Source organism: Colias eurytheme, chromosome 2 (assembly GCF_061535395.1).
Source record: "Colias eurytheme isolate Ceu_HAF_F1 chromosome 2, ilColEury1 Martin Lab GWU primary, whole genome shotgun sequence".
In the NCBI taxonomy this organism is placed as follows: Eukaryota; Metazoa; Arthropoda; class Insecta; order Lepidoptera; family Pieridae; genus Colias; species Colias eurytheme.
In genome coordinates, this window is record NC_142981.1 from 9468292 (window position 1) to 9484834 (window position 16543).

Genomic DNA, 16543 nt, shown 5'->3' on the forward strand with positions numbered 1-16543 from the left:
TTGCAAATCCTTTGTTTGTAACATAAGGATCTTTATTTTAATCATGATTTTGATTATATTATTATGAGCTAGACGGCACAGCCACAGCGACTATCATTTTGATTTGTAACCAGTGACAGCTGTTGTTCTGTGAATAGTGTGAATCTGTGGTGACCCGTGTCCTGACGGCTGACGCCTGACAGTCCACAATAATTATTGACATCAGATATTGGCATTTGGCATAGCTATACCGTAAATGCGTTGAATAAAAATAAATTGATTTAACCAGTGTTAGTGATTATTGTACACGAATTGACTGTTTAGTGTTTATTTCATATTGTGACATATTTTAAAAGGTGTACTAAGTTAATAAAAAGTGTTTGATAAAGTTTTGTTCATAAGAAAAAACAACGGATATGGAAGGACCTATTGAAGTTAACGAAATTTCGGATTTCGTTTCGTACATAAAAAGTGTGAGTATACAATTATAGTAACTGGAAATTTGTATTTGTGTTTTCATAAGAATTGTATCCTTCGGGTGTAAATTAATTTTTATGAATAATCAAATATATATTATGTTCGTGCATCATAGTAATACAAGGTGATAATATTGTGTTTTGATATATTTAATGCTAAAACTTATTCTATTGTATTTGTGGATGAAATAGGTAGATATTTAACATCATAAGATTCAAGAAAACTACTTGTTTTCAATTTAAGAGTTAAATTACATTAATAGTATATTGCATAATTATATTTTAACCCCGCAGGTAGCTTCACTTCACCAGTAATAAAAATATCTGATTATAATTCCAAATTCAAAGATGTCATAAGAATAATAATTTTAAAATCCATAATTTTTTTACTCTAGCTAAATTTTTCTTCATATAAAAATTGAAAAAAAAAATGTTGTTGAAGGTGAGTTATGAATGTTTTGTTTCAGATTGAATGGCGTGACCCTTGGCTAATGGCCCTACTATCATTTCATGTTCTGGTCACATTTACCTGCTTTTCAACAAGGAACTATGGAAACTTTCAAATTGTTCTCTTCATAACTCTCTGTGAGTTCTCCTCTCCACTGAATGTTTATTTATTTATTCATAAATATCAATTACTCCATAGTAGCAATTACATCAAAATTATTCAAGTGAAAAACTAATATGCCAATTATAAGATGTATGCCTTATAATTATTGGTCTATGTGTTATAGGTATCAACATCTTTATACAGCAAATAATCTTTTAAGTGTCTTGTGCCTAAAGTTTTGAATTCTATATTTCTTTTATATATTTCTTTAAGCACTACGTGTATTGCATTATGCTTTGTTTTTAAAAAATCTGATTTAGTTTGAGATTAGATTGGCATAAATTTGTTTACTTTAAAGTCACTATCTAAAATATCATAGGTATATTATTAAATAACATAATACCTACATACACCTACTTCAAGTTAAATACATTTTTAAAATATAAGATTGTAAATCAGCAACAGACCTGCATTAATTTTTTTTCCTTGAGTAATTATTAACGTCTGTTTAAACTGTCAAGGTCAGAAGGTGGAACTTATTATGCAAACACATTGTATGAAAAATAGCTTGGTTATTATACCTATATAAACCTGCTTAAATATATTATCAAGTCACAATTGTTTGAAAAAAATGTTATGTTGTGTATAGTTTTAGTTATTTTGTTTTGATTAAAGACAGATTATCATTGAAAAAAAATTTCCTAACTAACTATTAAGTAAATTATTCAACAGATAATGGAATGATGTTGTGATAATGCTAAACACATTTTTTGCACACAATTGTACAATAACAACAAAAAAAAACAACTCATCTATTATTCCATTTTGATGCAAACAAAAATACATAATACGTGTAGATTTTATATTATTTTTTTTAATAAAACTAATAAATAACAACATTTCCAGTACTTTTAGTGTACTTCTCTGAAAGTATCAATGAAGTGGCGGCAAGAAACTGGATGTTATTCTCAAGACAACAATATTTTGACAGCAAAGGACTGTTCATATCAGTGGTATTCTGTATACCAATACTGTTGAACTGCATGATCATGGTGGTAAGTAATTTTTCATATTTTTATTAAGTCCTTATTTTGACTTATCAGCTATTAAGTATAAAAATTTATGTAGTCCTAAGTACTACTATCTTCTCACTTATATTAAAAAAGTACTAATACATATTTAAAATAATTTCAATGTCTCAGTAATTACTTTAGAAGTAAAGTGCTTATTGCTACCATTTTTAGAAATAAAAGCGTCATAAATCTAAGTGTATAAGTCATGTAATCATATATGGGTTTGTTTCGACATTGGAAACCCTATAACATTAATTCTTTAATTCTCTTAATAAGGTAACTTGCACTGAAGAACTAAATAAGATATGTAAATGGAACTTATTTTTGGAATATAATTAATTATTATGTAACTAGATTATTTGAAGGATTTGCACCTGTGTCTTTTGTCTAGGTGATGGCTCGCCAATATATTTGTTTTCACTTGTTTAGTCATTTATCTCTCTGTCTGGTTTGCATACAGATAATAATAATTTATTGGCACCAAATTGTTGAATAATATAATATAAATAAACATTTAGGTTATCTGAGAATATTTTGATTAAATGAATGTTGTAATTATCAAAGTGGTGCCACTAATTTTATTATCATCTTCAGTATTAAACGGTTATGAATTAATTAACAAAAAACTGTATTTGAAGCATATAACTTGAAATGTGGTCTATATCCACACCTTAAATTGATATCCACACTATTTACAGTTTACACCTCATTTGAAGGTTAGATTATCATATTTAATGGAAAAAGCAAACAGCGAGGTGTACACTGTACATTTAAATATGTATTAGGTATATTAACTAGCTTTGACACCATGAAATATCATATTTAAAACTTTCGGCGAAAAAAATGATTATATTATGTATTCAATATATCATTTAGCATTCAGCTTGGTGAATATCCCTTATGTATATACCGCTCTTTACTCGAAATTCGTAGCTTGCGTGAATGTTGCTTTTTGTAGTGTGTATTGTTCATTTATTATGCTAGGAATGATTTAAAGAACCCAAAACAAGTTACGAATTGAGCACCTTCCAGCACCTTATGCTAGTAAAAACTTAAATATGTACAATGTTTTTCCTACATGTTCAATAGTGCGATGCTTATCTTATAGCATTCATCCAAAAACAGAAGAGCAATCAGGCGTTTAGTAATTAGTAGTTAGTACACATCATGAGCATTGAAAGAAGCTAACAAGTGTGACATTCTGTTCGTTGTGATTGTAGGCGAGTATCGGCAGACTATGCCAAGAGATCAGCGCGATCGAAAGGTCAATAATACCTATGCATAAATTATTTATAATTTACATAATATTATACATTGGTATATAAAGTTAAGGTCTGCTATTAGGGGTACTGAAGCTAGGAACATAGTTTATCTGATTTGTAAATCTAACAAAATATAATCATTTTCACTGTTTTGACGGAATTAACATTTCAAACGGTTTGCTTTATAAATTGAAATGAATCGCCCAATAGTGTTGCTAAGCGAAAATATTCGCAAAATACCTTGACCTTGAGGTATGGAAGGTTCATATTATAGAGAAAAAAAATAACAGAAATTTTTAGGAAAATATTTATAAGCACTCCCATAACTTCTGAGAAGATGAAGGCTAGAATGGAATTTTGAGATCTTTGCCAAGTTTATCATTCAAAATATGATCGATACATTTAAAGTAATTTATTTTTTAAGTGATGTATCTGATTTGTAAATTAAAGATTTATTCATTATCACGTTAAAAATCCGTTATAAATCTTGAATTTCTAATTAATGTATAATACTCGCGTAAAATCTAATACTAGAAATAAGAAAATACTATCTGAATACCTATCTGATTTGTTTTAAAGGTTTCTCAAATGTTTTGTTTCTCATATAATATTTGTTTATCATCATGAGTGCGTACTAAAAGAAATAAATTGCGACCTTCAAACACAATAATGTATGAGGGGACGTGCGTCGCTGCCAATATATTATATTATTTACTGTCTTTATAAATCCTAGAACCCTACACTGTACCGTACCTATTCAGTGTTCCTACACAGGGGGAAAAATTATACTTTTTATTTTTATTTTTATTAATGAACATATTGAGATCGCGGATCAGCTCTATCATAGTAAATAAAGTTGAGCATGTGTTTGTATAGCATATTATTATAAACACTGTATTACCTACTGGAAGTCACAAATTAGGCACCTAGTATATTTTTGCGATTGCATCGTCAAACATTCATTCTTCGCTTTATCTTATAAAATCATTTATCATTTTTTGCAACTTGACTTCATTGTTATCTGAAGAATCGTATAGCTTTGATAACACGATAATCACTTTCTTTTTCGAGTGACATGTCCAGATTCTAGTGTTCCCAATAGGGTAAAGACGTCCCTGAAAACCCGTTGTACACAAAAATGGGTAAGTATCAAAATTTATAATTTCCGATATGTTTACCATCAGAAAGTCGTCTGTGAATAAGGCCACAGATCTTTAAGGATAACTTCTTCTGCAATATAAAAAATGTGCGACGCGAAAAATACAACAGTTTTTTCGTACTTTAAAAACGTAGTTCATACAGTTTAATGCTAGTAAACCTATCCCAATCCAAATCGTAATTGACTGATAGAAAACATTAAAAAACAGCTGTTGTTCGATTTGTAAATGGATAAACGAGTCACGAGTGTAACGTACTATTAAACTGGATGTGATTGCGTTGTTATTTATAACCTTGTAAGCAACCGGCCGCGGCGATGCGTACACTCGGACTTTCAAAGGTTGAAGCACTTGATTCTATTTAAAGGCACCGACGTTATTTTATAGTATTTTTAATCCTTTATTTTTGGAGATGAGCCTATAATTTCATAAATACATTTCACGTTAACTATTCCTGGATCTAAATGTATTCGTGAAGTCATTTTCTATAATAGATAACGGTCGAGTACCCGTTCTTAAAGATAATATGATAGATTGCATCGATATATACATGACACATTGTATCAATTAACATTATATAAACCCATTTATAAATGTATTGTATACTAGAGATGGGCCGAACATTCGTTTTATATTCGGAGGCTTTACCGAATATTCATATTCGGCCGAATATTCTGCTGAATCACCGTATGTTTGGAAAAGTGATACTCAAAACTTTTACTGTTAAGACCCGTGTAGTATCATAATTTGAGTGTACAGTGTAGTACAGTGTAATGAAGTAAGTATTTTAGAGCGTAGTTCTCTGCTTTGTAGTCACTGAAGCTTTATTTTGAACTAGCTGCTCCGCGCAGTTTCACCCCCTGGCTCCTCTCCTGTTGATCGTAGCGTGATGATATAGTCTATAGTCTTCCTCGATAAATGAGCTAACACCGAAGGATTTTTCAAATCGGACCAGTAGTTCTCGAGATTAGCGCGTTCAAACAAACAAACAAACTCTTCAGCTTTATAATATGTATTATATTTATTAGTATAGATAAAAGTAGGTTGGTCAAAAGATAATAACTTAGTCCATTATATAGGTATCTAGCTATACCGAATATTCGGTTCGGTTCGGTAAAAGTTTTACCGAATATTTGGCCGAATGTTTGTATACGGTGAAACCGATGTTAGACCCATCTCTATTGTATACATTCTCGATTAAAACATAGCGGCGTATACTATTTTTGATTTTGAGAATTTTAATTTTTACTAGCGTTTGTCGAAAATTAGTCTTTAATTAATACGTAAACAAACTATGTAATTATTAATTAACAATGTTCATAAATAATGTTACGTAACACGCAGATTTGAAACTCGTCCTACGCAATAATTTTTGCATTTTAATTGTTTTATGTTTATTGTTTAGTTAGAATTCTTAAACAAAGTTATTTTCAGTGGTATAGACTTCAGTTCAGGAATGACGCAGTCAATTAAAGGGTTAATTATGATAATTTAATAAAGTTTAATTTACTTAATTTACCTCACTTTATCCTGTTTAAAATAAAAATGAAATAAAATGTATGTTTTATTACCAGAGATAAAATATTGTAAACAAATCGTATTATCTCGAATTATTTTAATGTAAAAACTTGTTATCTAAACGAAATCTTTTTATCACAACATGCGAATTCCTCTTTAATCAACGAACGTATTAACCAATAATTAAGTTGATTCTAATCAAGCTCACCTCTAGGATCTAGCCTAGAAGTGTATTCTATTGCAACATTACGAAAATTTAAATAAGCCATAGTATTTATACGCTTATTTCTAGCAATTCTTTTTAAGTATCTATTCGTAAGTTCCTTGTAGAATTGGAATCCGCCAAATATATGATCAGCTTTCAGCTGTTCTTTTAAAAATCTATTGTTCACTATTTTCTCCTATTTAACCAAATCAACTAATTCATGATTGTTTCCTTGTTGTTTATGTAACTCATGGCACACCATTGGCCGTATTTTTACCTTTATATTTTCAAATCCTTATAAATTTTCGTAAGGTTATACAATAGCTTATTATAAAACAAGTAGGGTATACATAAAAAGCAATTAGTGTTAATTATTAAATTATAACCACAATTATAAATTCATATCACTAGTTCCTTCCTTCCTTCTGTGCTTCTACCTACTCAAATCGTGCTTTATTTTGAATTATTTTATATAAATAATTTCTGGTATAAATAGAAGTGACATCACTAATATAATACGATTGTACGATATTTTAAGTCACGAGCTAAACTTTACTTCGTGATAAATGATGCCTAATTTAATAATGAATTTTCATATTAACATGGTGTAAGAACAAACAAAATTCACAAAATTAAAAATAATTACCCCATTAATAATTGTAACTAAGTATGAAGCATAATTAAATAGTTAAATGTAACTATTATGGCAATCATAGACGAAGATACTAATTTATGACATCCTGTCCTCCCTATTATTATTTTACTATTGTGAATACGAAATTCTGTGAGAATGTTTGTAAGCTTGTAACGTTTTTACGCAAACTTTAATGAGATGTTTATCACATAATTTTCGCAAGTTGGTACCACGCGAAAAAAGTCGGTGCCTTCTAATTTTTCATGCAACGCTAAAGACGTAACGTTAATCGATCAAACAAAACTTTCAGAGTTCCTGGTTGTACCAGTCGACGCAGATCATGGCAAACTTGAAGAAGGCACAACTACGTCAGAGGCTCAAAGAGCTCAACATGAACAGGGAGGCGTTGCAGCACGCCAAGTCCGATTAGTGTACTCGAGTCAATTTTAGTGTAAAGAGGTAATTATTTTTGCTAGAACGTTCGTGGTTTACAACGTTGCGTAGGAGTTTGAAAATTGCTAGTGATAGAAATAAAATTGTTGGCTGTTTTTTGTATAGGATTTTAATTATTCGTAATGATGTTTTTTTTGCGATACTTGCCGTACGCGTAAATGTTGAAGCACAAGTTGTTACATCACTGCGTTAAATCAATAATTTGGATATTTTGTTAATGGTGATTTTTTTAAATGTTTAGCAAGGTTGAACATTTGCCATAGTAGTCCTAAGAGATACAGGGATTGACACACGATTCTAAATTATTTTCTGAGGAATGTTAGCACATAGTTTATTCAAGACTACGCGTAAGGTTCACCATTGACCCTAAATACTTAAATAGTAGAGATATAGATCTGGGTTAAGACGTTTTCTTTTCAATTTTGTCCTGGTTTAAGATGTTCATTATTTCTAATCGAGTTTTTTTAATGTACCTTTGAGTAAGATACAACACTGGTTGAAATGTGGTCTTATTAAATAGAAAACAAGAAAATATTGTACATATAGGTAAACCTTAAACGGCCTAATAATGAACATATACGTGTACATTAATTTTTGCTTTATTTCGATAATTTATACTCGTGTAGCTTTTGTGTGCATAAAATAATTGTTTTAGCTCGGGACTAATTGGCGTAAAATAGAATAATTGTGCAATAATTGCCTTGTCAATTTTATACTTATATTTTTAATATAATGTAATAATAACAATTTATTTTTTTAACGAGGCACATTGCTTTTCTGTTTGGTTTGAAAAGCTGAAATTATTCAACCAGCTGATTCTTTTACGTTTTATCAAACTTACATTATGATGTTTTAAGACCGCTATGGGTTATAATTCTTGTATTAATAATGTACGCTACTTTAACATTGACCTTGACTTTTTATCGATGTTTAGTTTGCGGTAGTACTAACTATTTAATCGGATATACATTTATCATTGATATGTTCATGTCACTTGTACATTATGCGTGAAATTTTAAAACAAAATGTGTATAATTATTAATTACCTAGCGCATCACATAATTTTGTTATCAATAGCTGTATTCATATGCCCATTAACATTATCCAGGCATTTTTGAATGTGTTCAATGAAACAACTTTAATTGATAATATGTACTTAATGCTAAGAGCTTAACAATAAATATTTATAAGTACATGTTTATTTAAATATTAGTATTTTATACAGCAGATATATTTCGCCGACGTTTTACAAAATAACTAAATATGGTACGGATTGACGCTCCATTGTTATAGGTAACGTCCGCGTCGGCTACAATACAATATGTACGCTTTATTAAATAAATATATACACACAAATACATATATAAAACAAAATAAACGTTAAGTGTAAAAATGTTCAACAGTAGGCCTTATCGCTTATAAGCGGTATCTGCCAGGCCACCTTTTCATCAGGCTACCTTACCTTGCTTGTGATGCATTATTGATTATAGTGATAAACAAATTCTGCAAAATAATATATTCATATAGTCTTGCTTAAATTATTATTCCATGAAAAACTTTGTTTTCACCAATTTCCCTATCAAGTTTATTTCTAACAATTCCTTTAAGATATTAGATAATAGTGTGAAGAGAGGTAGATAACAATATTCAGTCCTTTTTGTTTGTTTTTCGAGTATTTAACGATTTATAACTATTTAATGGTTCGGAGTTGAGGCATTTCGTATAAAAAGCATGATTTTATTATTGACTTTATAATTTTTTAATAAGAATAAAAATTCAGATGTTATGTGTTCTTTGAATTTTGATTAGTCTTTGTCAACAAGTCAATAACTGCGTTAAAAACAACCGACTTCAAACTTGCACTTGCAACATTTACAAACACAGACAAAAATGCTCATAAAATAAAAACTACTGGGCCTATCCGAATAAAATTTTTATGGGACCAATTCGACACCATCCCGCATCGAACAAAAAAAGAATCACGTAAATCGGTCCAGAAACCACGGAGTAATCGGTGTACATACATAAAAAAAAAAAAAAAAAAAAAAACATACCGGCCGAATTGATAACCTCCTCTTTTTTTTTGAAGTCGGTTAAAAAATATTTGAATCATTCAAATACTTTTGGTTATGGCAATTATGAATTATGTAGGAAACAACATTTTTCTCCTCCGGTTAAGGTTACTCCGGTAAGTGTTTTTTTATAAATACCCACATTCTTAATCCGCGTGAACAGAATTTGTGAGGTGAGTAACGATTTTTTTGTTTTTATCCTTTTCTTACATACGTACAAATATGTAATAAAAATTGAAATTGTATACGTATAATATGATTATAATTATACATATTTTTTACGTACACTAATTTCAGACCAACACCTTTCGCTGGTTAAGTCGGCGCTGTTTACAATTTTTTGAAACAAATTTACAAAGTCATAATTTATTTCCAATTAATTATTAATGGAAAATAAAAATTACTTTTTTGCATAAAATATCTTGAAAAGTGGTGCACATATAAACACTAATTATAAAGAAATAGGTACACTTTCATGCGAATATTAGTTGTCCTAAGATTGCCACTTAGATATTGAATGTCAAATTATTATCTGCTTTCTGTATACTTATACGATAACGGTATTCTAGAATGTAACATGTATATATTACGCATTGATTTCATTTCATTTTTAAAGAATACCTATTAAAACTATCATTATCAAGTGCTATCAATGACCAGCAATATTAACAACAGTATATTATAACACCATAATCCATATTGTAAAGTGTCATATTATTTGGCGAACATTCTAATTAACCCTGTGTAAATACTAGATAAGCTACGCCTAAATAAATGTTACAAAATTGTCCATTATATGTATAAACTGACACCTTTGCCGATCACTAGTATATGGAAGACTGAATGTGTATGTGATTCGTAATTCACCTTTCATTATAGTAAAGCTAGATAGTAATTAAGCGTATAGACTAAGTTGTAATGCTTTTTTAATTTTATAGTGCAATATGCTGTAGAGTTAAAACGAACAGTCAATATATTTGTTTAGTAGGTAGAATATTTTAATTTTGACCATTACGATTCGGACATTTAATTATAAGGTTTCGAGGTGGCATTATTTGAGATCACACAATTTTTTTAACAAGTCTTACCATATTTTTATCTAAGTCATAATGGAAATAATATTAATATTATAGTTTAGATTGTTTTATTAAAATTTAACAGATGATACCAGTTGGGATTTAAAAAAAAAGTGACAATTAATAAGTTTATTGTTTGAAAGTTAAATAAACTCAAAATAGTGTTCTAGGCAGATCTGCTAAATCACTTACAATGTGAATATAGAATGCACATATTTTCGTTGTAGAAGTAAATGGTCATAAATCATAATACTTCGATCAAATGTATATTTTAGTGCTAGACGTTTTCTTTTCTTATTCAATAAAAATTCAAACATATGCGTTGATTAGCTGTTTATGTCTGAAAGATAGGAGATTTATTTAATAGGAAAAATAGTTCTTGAATGGTTTAGGCCATATTTCACCACGCTAGCCAAGTAGTTGGTGATAATCTTGGCGATTGATTTCTTTCGCCAAGATGTGCCTGTAGGTATCCTCACTTATGATTGATGACTATGATTTCCTCTCATTCCCATAGAAATTTTCTTTGACGAGGCGGGCCAAGGATAGAATATAATGTATAAAAATACTTTAAAACATGACACAAACACATGCGTATGCGTGTGTGTCGACACACACGCATATATTATTTTGTCTATGGAATTAAATTTATTTGAACAGTTACTATAGGAGCTTGCATAAACATGCAGAAATTGTATGTATTTGTTCATGTTATAATTAATTTATCTAGAGTTGCTATTATTTAATGTCATTGGATTGGAGATATACTACTTATACAGTATAGTTATTTGATCGAAGTGTTATCAATTGAACGTTGCACATTATTACTGAACTTTATTTTACATAATATTGTGAACATCACTGAAACTTTATTTTTATTATATTATATGTATTTTATAAGTAACAAATGGATATATCGGATATATGTTTGTAAATTTTGTATACAATCACAAGGCGTACTAACTGAAAGTGTAATTAAGATTTATTGGTTATTGGATTCAAAATAAATGCATTTGTTTAAATACGTTTTTTATTTTACTTATAAATGTTTAGGTCCTTTTATTTAAGCTCGTTACAAAAAAGGGCGTGATTGCCGACCACATGTTAGAAGTGAAACTTCTTTGGCAAAATTCAAAGATACCAAAATATACTATAACGTGACGGTATTGCTATGACGCGACCTCGAAATTTTACTTTTAACTTGCTAAAGAAGTTTCACTTCAAAATGTGTCCAGCAAAGAAAATCTATTTACATTAACCCTTTACAACTTAAGTGCTATTCTGAAGTATCAGATATTTATCAATAAACTTTCTAGATTCAGTTTTATAAAGTGGTAAAATGGACACGTATGACACAGTTTTAACAATCATTGGCAGCTATCTTCTCCTTGACTTCCTTTATCATAAGCTCAACAAGATTGTCCAAGTCCACGGAGGGCCGCCAATTCCAATCCCTCCTTGCTTCGCTATCGTCAAATACTTGGGGCCAAGAGTCGGCTGGAAATTCATACAATTTAATGTAGTTATTACTTATTGGTCATGCTTACCATGAGGAAGTATGTCCGTATTTTTGTATGGGATTAACTCAAAAACTACGTATCCAAAATGAAAATTATGCCACAAGTAGAAAGCTTCATTTTTACTGTGTGACACAATTTTTTGAAATGAAATCAAATTAAATATTTATTTTGTAAGAAAAGTGGAAGATTATATTAATATTTTTTTATAGTTAGTATCTCAGTTCGCACACATGCGGGGCAGTAAGCGGCTTCGTATAAAGTGCCTGCGCGAGCATTCCTCTGTTACTACTGTTAAACTCTGACTGGATTCTAGAAGATAGGGGGATTAATCGGCTTCGAACATTTGAGGCGTTGTTCAAAGCACGATCTACACCATGTCTTTGTTGACACTGGGTAAGTGATAGTAGTAAGATGTTAAGATGTTATTTATTCATTAGCCTGTGTTTGGGAGACTTAGAACTTAATATTATTGTGCAAAAAAAGTACATATATATATATATATAGTTTGTTTGATTTTTTTTAGTTTCCATTTTTAATTATTTTAATATCACAACAAGCAAAGAAAAACAGCAGTGGAGCATTATTCCTTACCTATATCTTGTCTACTATCAGGTTGGTACGTTATGTTGAATTCAGGGACATATTTAATTATTTTCTCAGCTAATTCTTCAGGAGTGAAACTCATCGATGTGACATTGTACACACGTCTATTGAGTAATTCGTTTGGGGCTTCCAAGAAGTTCGAGAGGGCCTGTAGAGCATCTTTAACATGCATCATGGGAAGCCTCGTGTCTGGTTTCAGGTAACATTGGTAGTGGCCCTTACGTAAGATGTCGTGGAAAATCGCTATGGCGTAATCTGGAAAATTTTATGTGGAATATTGATGTGATTATGAAATAGCAATTTTTGTTGCCTGTAATTTAATCGGCAATAACTTTATATGATTGACAAATGTCTTTAAGATAATCTGGGTCTGCTGTAACTCAATACCTTATGAGAAATAAGTACCTAATGTTATCGGACTAAATGGGTTAGAAATATATACCTACAACAAAATATGTAGTAAAATAAATCTATGTTTACCTGTAGTACCACCACCAGGTGGGTCACTGGAAATAACACCAGGAAATCTGAGACAGCGGAAATCTAAACCAAACTTATGATAATAATATTCTCCTAATAGTTCCGCATGCACTTTCGATACTCCGTATATTGTTCTAGGCCTCTGCACTGTAATGTTCGGCGTAGGGTTTCTCGGTGAGTCGGGTCCGAAAGCCCCAATTGTACTTGGTACAAAAATTCTTAGTTTATACTGTTTCGCCAGTTCAATTACATTATGCATGCCTTCTATATTAACCCTAACAGCTAGTGGGACGTTTTGTTCGCCAATGGCACTAAGCAGAGCTGAGAAATGTATCAGCCAGTCTACTCTGTGATCCACAACTATTTTTTGGAGTCCCTTAAAATCTAAAATATCAGCAAATATATAGGGGCCATCGTTAACAACTTCTGCGGATGGCTTGATTATATCCGATAGGATAACATTTTCTTGACCATACTTCCTTCTTAAATATTTTGCACACTCTACACCAAGTTGTCCGAGGCCACCTGTAAATAATAAAACTAGTAAATATATGTACGCTCAAATGAGTTCAAGGTAGTTCTCAGTAGTTAGAATGAGAGGAGTGGTCGATTTAGGCGTCATATGACAAGGGGCGCTAGAAAAGCACACACAAATAGCCTATTTATATTATAGCAATAAAATTCAACTTAAAAAGGTTCCCTTTACGTCTTTAATTTGCTTAATATAAATTAAAATAACATTACATAATTTAATCACGTCATACAAGGATCGCTATAAAAACATCCGGTTGTATCCTAAAATATGCGAATTTGTGAATACGCTGAGTGTATATTAATGCACAAATTTTTCTACTAACTATATTTTGAAGAGCACGTTTCTTAGACCTCTATCTTATTCCTTACGCGTACTATAACTGTAATTTTATGATTTCCGATCATAAGTTACTATATCTCAAGTAGGTTCCCTTTCTAAACACATTTCTGCTTCGTAATTTGATATCTTTACAACATAAACAGCTATTCAAGTTCTACGTAGATGGTATTTACGCGACAATAACCACATGGCATTCTATACGTAATAAATACGTCGTATTTTCAAGAGACAAATGTAAACATGATATGCATCTTTTATGAACTGTAAATACTATAATATCAGGGTTGGCAATTCAGGGTTAGAAATGGTACAGAACAGACAAAAGTCTTTTAAAAATCAGTGCACCTAAATAATTATGCATAATTTCGGGGAAATTACATGTGTAAAACGTGTAAAACCTACACAATAATATTATAATATTTAATATTATGTCTTCAATATTATAGTGCATATATTAAATCATTTACCTAGACAACAACCCAAACGCAAGTGACATAACTACTTAAATTAGGTAACGTGTGAATAAATTATATTCCAATAGTCTGCAGTTCTATGACGCATCTGTATAGGTACTTCCTGCTTTTAAGTAAATGTTATTTATTACAATAAAGCCATCTGTATTTAATATTTACACAGACTCTACGTAGCGCCTGAGTCTTAAATAAAATAACTTTTAATTGAGAAAACTTCCAACCAGACAAACAATATAACGTTCTTCTTAGTTCTTCTACCTTTTTATATCCAAGTTATCATGCCAGCACCAAAAACTATATTTTTTTAAATATCTAATTATTAAACAAATGTTACGACGTATGCTTATCACTGTGACTCTGCATATTTATCCCTCTGAACTATTCTTTAATCGCAAATTTTAAGTTATATTAAATCCATGCATGAAAAACGTCACAATAATAACATCTTAGAGGATATATCCATTTTATCTTTATTCCTTTATGGTTGTATCACAAGCTGTTGAACATTCATAAACACGTGTCAAAAAATAACATGTTTTCCAACACTAAATAGTTATGTACATTTAAATAAATGACGAGATTTCCATAAAGATTTATGCGGCAAAATTATGCTTATTAATTTTATGAACCAAATACTACAAAAAGGACCACCAAAAAGGACATTTGTGTGAATTGATTTTCAAAAATAATTTGTTAATAAGAAATAATTTAATATTCAACTAAGTATTAGGTACCTATATTTCAAATATTAGGTATATATCGACGTAAATTATATTGCGATTAAATAATTAACATCGTGTTCGTGTAAAAACTAGCACACAAACGGAATGTAATAAATTTTTTGTGTTATATAATATTATGAAGCCACTTTTTTACTGTCTATAATCAAGTATAGAATGTAGGTTCGGAACCGGATAAATTTTCGAAGTCAAGGCCATGGCTATTTTTACATTCTTTAGGCATAAGTTATAGTAAAGTTACACGTGCGAACTTAGTTCCTACATAGTAAGAATTAATACTTTTCTTTGACACCTTTTAGAAAATAGGATCACTTCTTTTACCTCTCTTTTTATAGCTCTATGTTTATAACAATCTGTTGCTGATTAAAATTTACGGATGAATTTATTTTTTCAACTAACTATTAGAATATCCGGTAGAAATTTTTTCATAAAATAAGTCGACCTATTTCAATTTCAGTGAAAGGTGATAATATTATGTAGTTACTAAAAAAAGAAAAATTAAGTAAGTACAAAAACTATATTTTCGAAAGAAAAAAAAAATATGATGTTTAAATATTATATGTAGATAGTTACCTGAGTTTGTTTTTTTTTTTTCATATTTATGGTGGCGTGGCGCATGGTTATTATTTTGGAAACATTTTATTTATATAAACAAGTAGGATATATTGATGTTGACTTGCTAAGAATTTTAATGTACTTTATAAGCACTAGTTTATTAAAATATTTCTTGTCCTATCAATCTATGACTTACCGGTAATCAAAATTTTTGGCGGTTTCTTAATAATCGCTTTCACAGAATATGCACGTAAATTCGTTGCTAAAGTCCTTTGACATAAATTTCGTAGAAAAGTCATGGCTTATTTAAAAAATATAATTAATAATTAGGAGCAATTTTTAGATGCGCTTTCCACAAACGATCATAGCATACTAAAGCAATAATGGTTTATATGATTTAGAGCCTCAAATGGAACTGGTTATACCAGGTCGCGTCATTTTCACAAGCCTCAACGTTAGAATATGTAAAATTTACAGGAAAATGAACTTTATTTCAATCCTTATCAGAGCACAGCCGTTCGTGGTTAATCAATTTCATTCGACGCCGAGGTGGGTGTGTCTAATTCTACGTATAAGAATTTTGAGAGGTTGACATTAAGGTGTTGCGAGTCGAGTGCTGTTTGAAGTTAACGACAAGGTTATCTATGAAAAAAACCTGTTCGCATATGCTAATTAAATTCTATTGACATTCAAAATATCACAATTGAATACATTTTACAGTACCTACACCAAATAGTCTGGATGTTAACAGAGTCAGAAAAAAAATATTAATATAAAATTTTGTAAGGATAAGCGTTAGGAGAGCATTTTATGTATGAGTCCAGAAGGTACGATGCACTTTAC

General features: G+C 30.3%; 2 protein-coding genes across 2 annotated transcripts; one reads left to right on the forward strand and one right to left on the reverse strand.

Moving 5' to 3' along the window:
• Positions 1-221: 221 nt before the first annotated feature.
• Tmem18 (transmembrane protein 18) lies at positions 222-9123 on the forward strand. Its single transcript, XM_090115451.1, has 4 exons — positions 222-452; positions 923-1040; positions 1912-2060; positions 7165-9123. The coding sequence occupies exons 1-4, from the start codon at positions 396-398 to the stop codon at positions 7282-7284; spliced, it is 444 nt and encodes a 147-aa protein (XP_089971577.1). The 5' UTR covers positions 222-395; the 3' UTR covers positions 7285-9123.
• Positions 9124-11467: 2344 nt separating this feature from the next.
• Tdh (L-threonine dehydrogenase) lies at positions 11468-16085 on the reverse strand. The gene is made up of 4 exons (XM_090115462.1): positions 15897-16085; positions 13059-13583; positions 12567-12833; positions 11468-11952 (listed from the first exon to the last, which is right to left on the reverse strand). The coding sequence occupies exons 1-4, from the start codon at positions 15997-15999 to the stop codon at positions 11816-11818; spliced, it is 1032 nt and encodes a 343-aa protein (XP_089971588.1). The 5' UTR covers positions 16000-16085; the 3' UTR covers positions 11468-11815.
• Positions 16086-16543: the final 458 nt, after the last annotated feature.